Raw genomic sequence first — 12,799 nt, forward strand, 5'->3', positions numbered from 1 at the left:
CTCTTATAAGTTGGTCCAATGAATATGTAGACAATATATATCCATGTGTTAACAATGAAGGGTAAAAGAATAACACCCCTCCTCAAAGGTCCTTCCTGAAAAATCAATTTCCTTTATCCAAATATTATCTAGGTTTGGTGGTGAACAACTAGGCTGGTGGTTTTGCTTGTAGATTTGGATTTCTTGATATTTTCATTTGTAATTTTATTGTATTTTCTTTCCTTTTGCTTGACTGAATTTTCTCCTAAGGAGATTATGTGTTGAAAGCCACTCTAATTTGATTGGAAACACATTAGAAATTTATTTAACTTTAATAAATATACAAATGAAGAAAGAAAAAAAAATCTTTTTGAAATTTTAATGATGAGGAAATGTTGGTCAGCGAAAAATAAATAATTAAAAAGCCAAAAGACTTATTCTCACCTGTGGTTTGTTGCATCTCTAAACTGGTATTTAAAATTTAAGTTTGAAAGAAAATTATTAATTTTTTAAAATTAGAAGAAAAACAGATAATATTTTAAAGTTAAATAATAATTTTAACCTTAGAAATAACTAATTTTTATTAGTTTAACTGTCGATAAATTTTCAATATTGATCATGTATCAATTTAACAAACCTTGGGTTGGAAAAAGTTTTTTGACCTAATAAAATATTGTACTCTCTAACTCCGGTTCTTTTCCGTCTTGTTTTAGAATGTGTAATGGTTACGCACTTTGTTTTTTTGTATAACAGTTAAGTACACGCCACAAACTTTATGTTTTAATATCTGATAAAATTTAAAAGATTTATCGTGATCTTCAAATTTTTTTATAAGCTTTCTTTCTAAATTTAAATCAAGATTACGGGTTATCAGGTGAATATCACAATCATTAGCGGCCAATTCTTGTTGGATCTGAAACCTTCCTTCTAAGGCCAGCACTGGCACGAGTATCATCCTCACAAAGCAAAATATCTGCACCAAAAACTACGTGTCATAATTTCATCACCTCTCAACTTTAAGCCACCGAACCATGTGACAAAACCGTAGCTATCCACCGTAACAAATGTACCCGCCCACAATCTATTCTCGCCCCTCCAAAAAGTAAAGTCTTGGTCTTTGTGTAGGAGTTCACGTTTTTTTGCGCGTTCAAACCGCGTGAACGTTACTATATATAAACGACCTTAAACTCTACCAATCCGAAAACGAAAAACAATAAACTTTGCAAGTTTTAAAACTAAATTTTCTCTTCCGTTTGAGAAATGGCGAGAAGTAAAGATGCGACTTCTTTCGGTTCTTTGGAAGAAGCTCGCAAAGTGTTCAACAAATTCGACAAGAACGGCGACGGAAAGATATCCGCCGATGAACTAAAGGACATCATCAGCGCGCTCAGCTCCAAGACTTCGCCAGAGGAGGTGGAACGTGTAATGCAAGAGATTGATAAAGATGGTGATGGCTACATTGACTTTGACGAGTTCGTTGAGTTTCATATGGGCGGCGCATCGTCCAGCGGTGACGGTTCGAAGGAGTTGAAGGACGCTTTTGATCTATTTGATGTTGACAAGAACGGATTGATATCAGTACAGGAGTTACATTCGGTGTTGAGGAAACTTGGAGAGAAGTGTTCGCTGAATGATTGCAATAAGATGATCAAACAGGTCGATGCCGACGGTGATGGCCATGTCAACTTTGAGGAGTTTAAGAAGATGATGACTCGCGCCTAATAGCCAAAAGGTTAGATCGACCGTTCATTAATGCCTTTTAATATTGCACTGACTATAGCTAGCTAGTTATTATTATAGGCTCTGTGTGAATACCTACAGATGCTGCTAGGGTTTTATTATTTGTTTGGTTAGATAACTTGGAATTAATCGTTAACAAACTGTAAATCAAATTTGCTTTTAATCATGGCCTTGATTTCTGAATCTCTTTTGCTTGAAGTATATTGATATCTTTCTTTTTAAAGATTATGAAAACGTACGCCATAAGTCTCAGAAAATTTGGAGTCTTAGGAGGAGCCTTCATTAGAATCATGTGAAATAGTTATATCCCTATTAGGTTTTGGTGTTGGTCCAAATTTGAGTTGGGTGGAGAAAACTTGTGGAAGTGGAAAGCATGAAAAAACGCTGTGGAATTAAGACTAGAATTAATAATTGGTCAAACTTTGAGTTTGATATTTATTGAATTTTTACTTGTTAGGAAATGTGGACATAAATGCAAACGATGATGTCAACGCGGTATTTGTTTGCTTGGCTCTAATAATTTCTAATCTTGACCTTGAATCTCATCTCTTTATTATTCCTAATTTAAAATATTAAATAATTCAATTAGTTAAATTGCTTCTTGAGCAGTGTTATCTCTTTTGGTATATAAATTTTTACATATATAGGTGCATTTTCATGTTATTAAATTTTATTTTATTATTAATTTAAAATCATCTAATCATCTTATGATATATTCATGTGTATATATATTTATATATAAAAAATATATACACATAATTTGTTATTGATTCTTTAATGCAAACATCTCCTATTGGAGCAGTTAGAAATAAATTTTAATATTTAACTTTAATTTGCATTGCTTGGTTCTCTGTCATCTTTCCTGGTCTTCTATGGTGCACAATTCTTAATTGATGGAGAAGATTTCTTGAGCTTCTAGATACAAGCTAAGTTGTCAACAACAATCTCAAATGTTCTAATTGTTTCAGTGGTTGGAATTGATGTCGTATCATCCCCCTCCAAAACGTTTTCCGAAGTATCCATTTGTTGAATTTTCTTATACAATAAAATTATACATATAATTTTATGTATAATTTTATATATGAATAATAATTTATTATTATATGATATTATGTTATTATTTATGCATAAAATTATATATAAAAATTTTATATATAACACTACTCCTTTGATAATAAGGTAAAAATTCTTTTTTTAAAAAAAATTAATGGGTTAGCTAGTTTGTATGAAGGATATATATATAGTGTTATTAACATTTCCTCATGTCTGAATAGACAGAAAAAAAGAAAAGAAAAGAGAATATTAATAAATAAATATATCAATGGTCGTTCCATGACAACCATATTTGAAATTTAAAATAGATTAGCAAGAACTAATCTTTTTTTTTTTTTTTTTGAATTTTGCGAAAGAAATAATCCAATCCAACCCCATTGGCTTCATACATAAAATATAAGTTGATACTAATGTAAACCTAGTGTGTGGTAACTTTTGAATTATTTGATCGGATTTAATCGATACTAAGACTAAATAAAATGTGTCACAAACATTTACAAAGCCACACAACATTAAATTCAAAATTTTTTAATGTTTACTTTCATAATATTGAGTTTTTTTCTTAAAAAATATAATTTGTTAATGCAATAAAATTATGTATACTTATTTTGAGTATACAAATGATATATATTTGATATATATCATTATGCGATTTGATGATTTTAAAATAATAATAAAATAATACTGAATCACGTGATGATACATATAAATATATATTTATTTGTATACTAAAAATGGGTATATATAGTATTAGTTTATGTTAATGCTAAATTGAATAGACAATATAATTATAATAAAAAATTGGTTGGAATTAATAGTGTTTTTATATTATATTTTTGTTATAATAAAATTTTAAATATTATATAAATTATGAATTACATTTTATCATTAATTTGAGATCTTTATATATATTTTTAATTTGCTTAAAACATGTAAAAATATAAAATTAATTTCATAAGGACATATGTGTCAAAACACAAGTTGTAACACACCTCTCTAGATATATACTCCTATATAGATTATAATTCGAAAAGATATGCACAACCTAAACTCAACTGAATTATAGTGTTATCTAATTACAACATGATATTAAACACTTACAATCATTGTGTGCAAAATGTATAATTCAAACTCAATTGAATTAGACCATCTGATTACTTAAAACAACATCCACACAATCTAGTGTTTGAAATCCAAATCAAATAAACATAAGTTCATAAATATCAATTGTCTCATTTTGAAAAGTAAATACATTGTTTGAACATTTAAACACAAATAACTATAATGCCTTTTGTCCTCATGCAACAACTCGAGTTGGACTGTTTGCTCCCCGCATGTCTCGATACTCACATCTACCTATAAAACGACAAAAAAAGGAGTACATAAATGAAAATAGTCAGTTAGTAGGTGACTTCTCAATACCTTGCACACAACATCTTACAAACTAATATTCCATTACTATCACATAATGTGGTTACTATTAGATGTTTTTTGACGTCTTCCTATGCCTATTTGTCTTATCTCGACACTCTCATGCTCTAACTACGTAGGCAATGTCATCTCTGATGACTAACTCCTAAGCAAAACTCGACATAATTGATATCCTCGTGAAAGCAACCAATATCCTCGATATCTACTATTTATGTGCCTTGTGCACAATGTTAGTCAAACTTCGGGCTAACTATGATACCCTGGTCACATAAGGAATTTATTGTTGTCTCTCTTATCACATACCCATAGCTACGAGATTGCTAATTAAATTATCATCCTAGGATGGTCTCTACCTAAGCAAAACTCGACATAACTGATATCCTCGTGAAAGCAACCAATATCCTTGATGTCTACTATTTATGTGCCTTGTGCACAATATTAGTCAAACTTCGGGCTAACTATGATACCTTGGTCACAAAAGGAATTTATTGTTGTCTCTCTTATCACGTACACATAGCTACGAGATTGCTAATTAAATTATCATCCTATTATGGTCTCTACCACGAGCGCATACATGATGTATCTTGCTGACCACATGAGAAAACTGCTGATGCCATTGTCATTTACCTTGCATACCCAATTAAACTAAAATAAGTGATCGATACATATTGATGTTAAATGCATGATGCATTTCATGAGTATTTATCTTTTGTATAACTCTATTACTTTCGCATATAATGTCACTTTTGTACATAATTGATGGCTATTTCAATGTAAATTACTTTTCTTAACATTCTCTATTTTCGATCTAAATTTGACTTGATCGGGGTTTGTGTCATCTTTTACATAGTCAAACATCCTTAGTATAGCTAGCTAACTTAATTTCACCTTCAATAAGCCTTTCTAACTCTATCCCCACTCTAACACTATTATTTTATTTTTGTGTAAACTGGAGTTGCTAGCCCTAACTCTTCATGCTCTCCATATAAACTATGCATAAGCATATGTTCTTATTAAGGGTGACTGTCCCTCTAAACTATGACTAACAAACAACCAATGCTAAAATTTGTCATTGTAAACCCCTCAAACTATCATTCACGATCGTCCATCTCTCTATTTAATTGTTCCTCCTAAAGTGCCATGAATGAACATCGGTCCCATTCCAAACAGCTGTTCATGCCTTAAGCATAGAACGAATGTGCATTTGACATGCATGAACTTATCGTTTTCCTTAAAGTTGAACAAGCGTCCTTGTTGTAGAGGGACGACTATTCATCAGTGTATATAACTACTTGATCTATTTGTTCTACATAGTCTAACTTAAACAACATAACACAATCGATTCCAAGCATGGCAAACCATATAAATTTGCTACTAAACATCTTTCTCACTAATGAAAATCAATAAACATGTTGTAATTTTCCATATCACCAAACTATTCTCAATGTTCAATCACAAAACCATCATAAGCATCCAAGTATAATAACAACATACTAATCAATGTGCTTTGTAAGAATATCATCATTAAATCCTTTTAAGGGAAATATTTACATATCACAAAATCATTTGATTATATATACAGTCCCAATACTACAACAAGTTGAATCAAACTAGAGGGTGAAGGTTAGAAAAAGAAAAAAACTAGAAGGTGATAGTCACCAAAATCTTTGCATGGCCTAGGCTTTCCAGTGACCAAACTCATCTTCAAGTGCACCTTTGGACACACAAGTCTTTGCTCTCTTGGCTGTTTGGCTTTGGAACTATATATGCGTAAAAATAAAACGCATTAGGCCTTGTGTTTTTTTTTTTTATTTTGCCAAACAAACACTATAAACAATTGTGCAGATCCTATGCACGATCGTCCTTTTCATTATCTATCTTAAACACGTCCTAAAATCACCGAAAAACTAATCTTATATGATTTCAAATTCGATGAATGGATGAACGAGCATTTTCTTGATCATGCATAGTCATTGGTCCTTACACTTAGGTTATTTTCACACGTTTAATATGAAATAACTATTTTACCCTTATCAAGGCACGAACGGGTGTCCATCATTGTTATGAACGACTATTCATACATTTCAACAACATATAATTAATTAAGTTCACATAAATTAAGAAGAAAAAACTAAAATGCCCTTAATCATACCTATGGGCATTACACAAGTTTTACTACATTTATAATATATAAAAAGCCAAAAGACTTATTCCCACCCAAGGTTTAGTCCATTGCCAAACTCCTATTCGCTAAGTTTTAAAAATTTAAATACCCACTCATTAGGTATTAAAGTTAACAAAATATGTTATTATTAAGGGTATAATTGTCATTCAAATAATAATATTAAAAAAATAAAATTATATTTCATTTCCTCTTCTGAGTTTTGAAAAATGATAATTTCCCCAAACTTAGTTTTAAAAATTTACTTTTTCCAACCTAGAATTTCATTTCTTTCCTCTTTTTTTGGGTAATCTCTCTTTGGCTGACAACAAATCTTCTTTCACTATTGGTGCTCCCTCTCGCCTCCTGAAGATAGACAAATTGGTAGAATCGATCGAAGACAAATCAACATGTGTTCTTTGTTGTGTGCTTCATCAAATTGACTTTAGACGAAGATAAACAAATCGACTCTTCATTGTGAGCTTTTCGTCTTCGGGCATTCTTCAAATGTCCTACATCTTTGTCTTTGTCTTCGTGAAGCGCTCTAAACGAAGGTGAGCAGAAGACATTTCACGAAGAAGAGCAGAGTATCTTTGAATGAGAGAGAGCAATTTTGTCAAGCTATCTTTGAACACATGCTGATTTGTCTTGACTGATTCCATTGATTCGTCTATTTTTGAGAGGTGGAGGGAGTGCTAACAGAGAAAGAAGATAAGTTGTTGGTCGGAGAAAGGTCGTCAGAGAAGGGAGGAAAGAAATGAAAACCTAGTGGGGAAATAGTAAGTTTTCAAAATTAAGTTAAGGAAAAATTATCAATTTTAAAAAATAAGGTGGGGAAAATGGGATAAATTTTTTTTGATATTACTGATTCAATGATAATTATATTTTTGAGACTAACAAATTGTGTTAACTTTAATAGTTGATGGGTAGGTATCTTGATTTTCGAAACTTAGCTTATGAGAATTTGTTAATAGTTCACTGAAAAAACAAGTTGGTATCCCTTGAATGTATAACTATAAATCAGTCGAAAGAGTATAATGGTAATTGATCCATTTGGAGCTATGTTGTTTATTTTTATATTTATCCTGAAACGTAAATGAAATATAGAATATTTCTGAAGCCAACGATAATCTGGCTTTTTCACTCACAGTTTTTATATTACTCATTCCAAGTAACAAAGTTCAGATACAGTACCAGTAAATGTCAGTGAATCAACAACAATCTGGCCAGTGTAATTTAAAATACTATGGCCAAATATAACATCTCTTATAGTTTTTTCTACTTGTACTCTATTTTTCAATCTGTCAAAATGGTAAATCCTTCAATGCTAAACAATACAGTCTTGAGGTAAATTTGAAGCACGAGCAGCAGGTAGATTTTCAAGAGAATCGTCATCTTGATTTATGTTGTTTTCCTCCTTGTTGGCCTCTTGCAGCTCTGATGCTTCCAAGACATAAGCCTTCACTTCCTCGAATCTTTCTTCTGTCAGAGAAACTTCGGCAAGAAGTCTCAAAGCATATTCTTCAGTTGCTCCCTCAAAATCTATTTTTCTCTTCAATACTATATGCCCACTAATCTCCCAAACTGCAGGATTCACTTGGGTGTCTAGAAGCTCCTGGCTAACTTCTCCAAGTGCTTGTTTCTCAGCGTAACACTGCCCATGCAAACGAGAAGATGCATCAAGAGAGCTCCACTATAGACCGAATCAAAGCTTGTATTAATAATTAGAAGGGAGAAAAATTACCTGAAGGAACAAAAAGATTCTTGTACCACAACTAGATATCAACACATTGAAAGGGATGTTGTTGTTCTGAAGGAAAATGCAAGAGCCAGCAACTGCATTAGATAGATCCTTCACCGATTTTCCTCCTTCAAAGACAAGGCCTCGCACAGGATAATTCAATAACTCAGAAACCACAACTCCTCTATCTTTCACTGTAACTATTCTTGAAGTTTGAGCTTTCTCAACTGGGAAAGGCAAAGGCAAGTAATATGCCTACGATTAAGTCAAAAAAATCAATTAGCACTGATCAACAAGCAATTTGGCCATCTCTATAAAAAGCAAATGATGCACCAACCTGAAAGTGTAGGTGATTAATAGTAGCAAAAGCACCCAAGCTGTTGTAACCCAATCTGAAGAATGGATCAGCGGCTTCTTTAGCCATATAAAGAGCTAACAAGAAGCTCTCATGATCAATTCGTTGTGGTAAGCGGTCAAGAACACGGGGTATCAAGAGAACATGTCCATACTCAATCGGACTCACCTAATTATAACAGAGAAAACCCATTAGCCAAAACATTTCAATAAACACACATTTAAATTTTTTTTCTCAAAAACAATAAAAAGAAAGAGATATCAAATTTGCATACATTGATGGCGACAACACTAAGAGAGTTTAAATCAGCTGGGGCACTGGGGAAGTACTGGCTGTTGAAGTCATTACTTTGTTGAATCCTGAAGAGCACTTCTTCTTGGCCAATTTTAGTGAAATTGAACTTGTTATCGTCAAAAGGCTGAAGAACTTGATCAACACGAAACTCAGTAGGGCGTTTCTTAAGGTGACGGCCCTCATTTAGCTGTGCTATAAAACCATAGTCACCAGGAATAACTTTTGTCTTGCATGTGGTCACATCGTAGCGAAAAAGCCCTCGGTTCATTCGATCTTCCCATTCTCCCAGCAGCAAATTATGAAGGAAACATGTCCGCTGTGGCTCTTCCGTTAGTGAATTCTCCGAATCATCTCCGGTTGAACCATCTTTTTCATTCTTGATTGCATAAAGAGGTAGCTTTGATACTGAAAACAAAAATGCATTAAGTTTCAGGTAGGCCTAATTTGACTCGACTGCAATCTTGAAATATTAACCGTATAAAAAAAAATCATACATATCCCTTTCATTAAGAATTTATTTTTCTCTGGTTTCATTATTGGATTAATGTAAATTCAAATAAATCCAAAAGAATTTTGGTTCTTTGAGCATCTAAATTGATCCTGAAACAAAACCTTAACAATTTCTAACTATTATAACTTTGAAATAAAAAAAAATTAGAAAATTCTTTTCCCACTTCATGTTGTGTAATTCTGAAGAAACCCTTCGCAAAACATGAAAACTTTGAAAGCTTATGAATGCAGAAAAGTATGATGAAAGTAGAGTTGAAGAAATACCAGGTAAACAACAGTTTCCAACGCAATCCCGGCCGCAGCCAACTTCTACAGTTTCAGAACAACATTCTTGGTAATTGGAAACGACCGTCGCAACCCTCTTGATCGTCAACAAGCCCATTAACGAAGAATCGGGGGACAATCTTCCTATTTTTTGCTTTGTTGGCTTGTATTTGGTTTTGACAATTATATATGTTAATTTGTGTTGTCCTAAGCTTTCTGAATGATAATAAAAGCAAAAACGTAACTGGTTTCCAACGAGATCACAAATTCTGGTATAAAAAGGAGTATTAATTTAGAAGGGTTTCTCGCTAGTTTCGGTTGGTTCCAAAGCCTGCGGTGCTGTTAACCGTCTTCAAATTCAATTATATATATAAAAGATTATTTGTACAGCTTATTTGAATGAACATGAATAAGCATATATCATCCACAATAAAAATAAAAATATTTTTAAGAATATAATATTATTATAAACTCAATAAATTATCATAATTACATTGCAATAATACTATTCTAACTTTTTGGATAGTTTCATTATTTTTACTCGCTAATATGTATCTCTCAATATATGTTGTTAAACAATCATTCAATAATCCTTCTCTCGTTTGATTGCATATTACTTTTGATAATATTCATTGCTGAAGAAACTTTTATCAAGTTTTAATTAATTAATTAAAATATGGATATAAGCCATTTTTCTTGAGGTCCTTGGGTGAGCAATTGAGATACACAAATACCATTGCTGTGAAATTGAACCACCTGGAATACTCCGCATTCAGAGGACATTCAAATGGTTTCTACTGCAAATTCAACAATTGCGATGGCAGAAGGTTAGTTGTTAATTTTCCACATATCATGTACATTCTTGATTTGATGCTTAGGTAGAAACATATTTTTAAATCCAACATTTGGTGTTAGAGCATTTTTTGCCTTTGCCTTGCTTTGGATGTTGAATTTGTGTAAAAAATTCTTGTTTTTCTTGAGTTTGATTTTCTTGAATCAACATAGCTAGCGAAATCTGAATCAAAATAACTAACTACCTCCAAATTATCAACTCATTTATACATAAACATGTACTCTTTGGATCCTTGAAGTTACTACATCAATTATTTGTAGCTCTCTATTAGTCTATACTTGAGTTCCTCTGATAATATATATAATATTCCTTATTTAAATGGTTATAACTATAAGATTTGGAAGGAGAAAACTCTTTTTTAATTAGGGTGTATGGACATTGATTATGCCAACCGAAAGGATGAACCACATGCACTTATAGAAACTAACGTTCAGGCTGAAGTTGCCCTGTATGAATGATGAGAGTAATCTAATCACTTAAGCATGATGTTCATTAAGACACGCATATATGCTAGTATTTATGGTTCAATTTTTTAGTGTAATAATGTCAGACAATTATTGAAGCTTATTGATGAATAGTTTGAGTCTTCAGATAAAGCTATTGTCAGCACTTTTAGGACAAAGTTATCATCGATGAAGCTTACCATGTTAGAGGTGTTTGTGAGCATATAATGCAAATAAGGGATATAGTGGTCAACTTAAGACTCTTGAGATTGAGATATTTGAATCTTTTGTAGTGCATTTCATAATGAATTTGCTTTCAAAATCGCATATAACACATAAGGAAAAATGGTCAATGAATGAACTTGTGACCATGTGTGTACAAAAGGAAGAAAGACAACTGATGGAAATGGGTGAAAGTGCACATATGGTTACCCAAGGAAAGAAGAAGAAACAAGCTAAACATAAGGAAAAAGATAAAATATTTGTTCAAACTAAATTCAAGAAGGAGTTTAAATGTTTTTTCTATAAAAAGAAAGGACATGTAAAGAAGGACCGCTATAAATTTAAAGGTTGACTTGAAAAGAAAGGTAATTCAATCTCATTTATATGTTATGAATCTAATATGGTTGATGTATATCATAAAGCTTGAAAAGAAAGGTAATTCAATCTCACTTGTATATTATGAATATAATATGATTGATGTATATCATAACACTTGGTGAATTGATTCTGGTTTTACAATCCATATTTCAAATACCTTGCAGAACTTTCCAAACTAACGGAAGCCAATGGCTAGTGAGCAATGCATCTATTTAAGAAACAATATGCATTCACATGTGAAAGTGGTCGGAACGTGCATATTAGTTTTAAATGCTAGTTTTGTATTAGATTTAGAATGAACCTTTTATATTCCAAGTTTTTTGTGAAACTTAATTTTAGTTTCAAGACTTGTACCATTTGGATAGTCTTTTATATTTTGTGAAATTGAATTTAGCTTAACTTATAAATCTACAGTTGTAAGGAATGGTACATTGTCTAATGGTTTGTTCTAAATTCATTTACAAAACAATGTTTTATTTAATTTAATGCATATTCAAAATAATGCTAGTATTAAAAGAAGTGTTATGAATGAAAATTCCTTTATATAGTATTATCAAAGATTGAGACATATGTCTATAGAAAGATTTAAAAGATTTGTGAGTGATGGAGTACTAGATGTTTTAGATTTTACTGACTTTGATATTTGTGTGGATTGTATAAAGGGAAAGCAAACCAACCAGTCAAAGAAAAGGTGCCAAGAGGAGTTCAAATATATTAGAAATCATACATACAAATATTTGTTATCTGGATATAGACGTTTATGGTCAAAAATATTTTATTTCATTTATTTATGATTATTGATGATACATATATCTCTACGTGCTTCATAACAATAATGAAACATTGATGCTTTTAAAGTTTTCAAGGTAGAAGTAGAGAAATAATGTGGAAAACAAATTAAAATCATGAGATCAAATAAAGGTAGAGAATATTATAGTAGATACACTCAGGGTAGACAAACACCTCGTCTATTTGCAAGGTTTCTTGAAGATTATGAGATTGTTGCCCAATACACTATATTTGGTTCTCTGAACCAACATGGTGTAGTAGAAATAAGAAACTAAACTTTATTAGACATGATACAAAGTATGCTTAGTAGCTCAAACTTCCTAAATTGTTATCGATTGAAGCTTTTAAAATGATAGTGTAACACCTCTCTCCTAATACATACCCTTACCCAGAATGAATACCCGAAAAGATGTGTTATCTTAAAACATCTCATAATATATGCAACAATAGAATAAATGCATGATATTTTAGAAAAGTTAATACCTACAATCCCATAAAATGTATTCAATAAAAATGTCATCATCATAAATAATATTTAAATCTAGAGTTTAGAAAGTCTATCATATTAAAAAAAAAACAAGTGCAT

General features: G+C 31.6%; 2 protein-coding genes across 6 annotated transcripts; one reads left to right on the forward strand and one right to left on the reverse strand.

Annotated features, from left to right (window-relative positions):
• The first annotated feature begins 1,160 nt into the window (after positions 1 to 1,160).
• Positions 1,161 to 9,786, forward strand: LOC123197995 (probable calcium-binding protein CML23). 5 transcript variants are annotated; one of them, XM_044612561.1, is made up of 2 exons: positions 1,161 to 1,711; positions 9,496 to 9,786. In XM_044612561.1, the coding sequence occupies exon 1, from the start codon at positions 1,240 to 1,242 to the stop codon at positions 1,699 to 1,701; it is 462 nt and encodes a 153-aa protein (XP_044468496.1). In that variant the 5' UTR covers positions 1,161 to 1,239; the 3' UTR covers positions 1,702 to 1,711; positions 9,496 to 9,786. The 5 variants fall into 5 exon arrangements, with proteins under 5 accessions (XP_044468496.1, XP_044468494.1, XP_044468492.1 ...); XM_044612559.1 differs by lacking the exon at positions 9,496 to 9,786 and adding an exon at positions 7,955 to 8,413; XM_044612557.1 differs by lacking the exon at positions 9,496 to 9,786 and adding an exon at positions 2,688 to 2,826.
• On the reverse strand, positions 7,480 to 9,646 carry LOC123197996 (GDP-L-galactose phosphorylase 2-like). Its single transcript, XM_044612562.1, has 5 exons — positions 9,529 to 9,646; positions 8,735 to 9,159; positions 8,443 to 8,628; positions 8,109 to 8,360; positions 7,480 to 8,018 (listed from the first exon to the last, which is right to left on the reverse strand). Exons 1-5 carry the CDS (start codon positions 9,644 to 9,646, stop codon positions 7,692 to 7,694), a joined length of 1,308 nt encoding a protein of 435 aa, XP_044468497.1. The 3' UTR covers positions 7,480 to 7,691.
• Positions 9,787 to 12,799: the final 3,013 nt, after the last annotated feature.

The sequence above is a fragment of the Mangifera indica genome, chromosome 15 (assembly GCF_011075055.1).
Source record: "Mangifera indica cultivar Alphonso chromosome 15, CATAS_Mindica_2.1, whole genome shotgun sequence".
Lineage (NCBI taxonomy): Eukaryota > Viridiplantae > Streptophyta > Magnoliopsida > Sapindales > Anacardiaceae > Mangifera > Mangifera indica.

Excerpts from the sequence above, each read along its gene's own strand:
- LOC123197996 (XM_044612562.1), bottom strand. The coding sequence starts at position 9,646 with ATGGGCTTGTTGACGATCAAGAGGGTTGCGACGGTCGTTTCCAATTAC. Across the intron at positions 9,160-9,528 it reads TGGAAACTGTTGTTTACCTG|TATCAAAGCTACCTCTTTAT; the intron begins GTATTTCTTCAA and ends TTTTGTTTTCAG. Across the intron at positions 8,629-8,734 it reads TTAGTGTTGTCGCCATCAAT|GTGAGTCCGATTGAGTATGG; the intron begins GTATGCAAATTT and ends TGTTATAATTAG.
- LOC123197995 (XM_044612561.1), top strand. The coding sequence starts at position 1,240 with ATGGCGAGAAGTAAAGATGCGACTTCTTTCGGTTCTTTGGAAGAAGCT.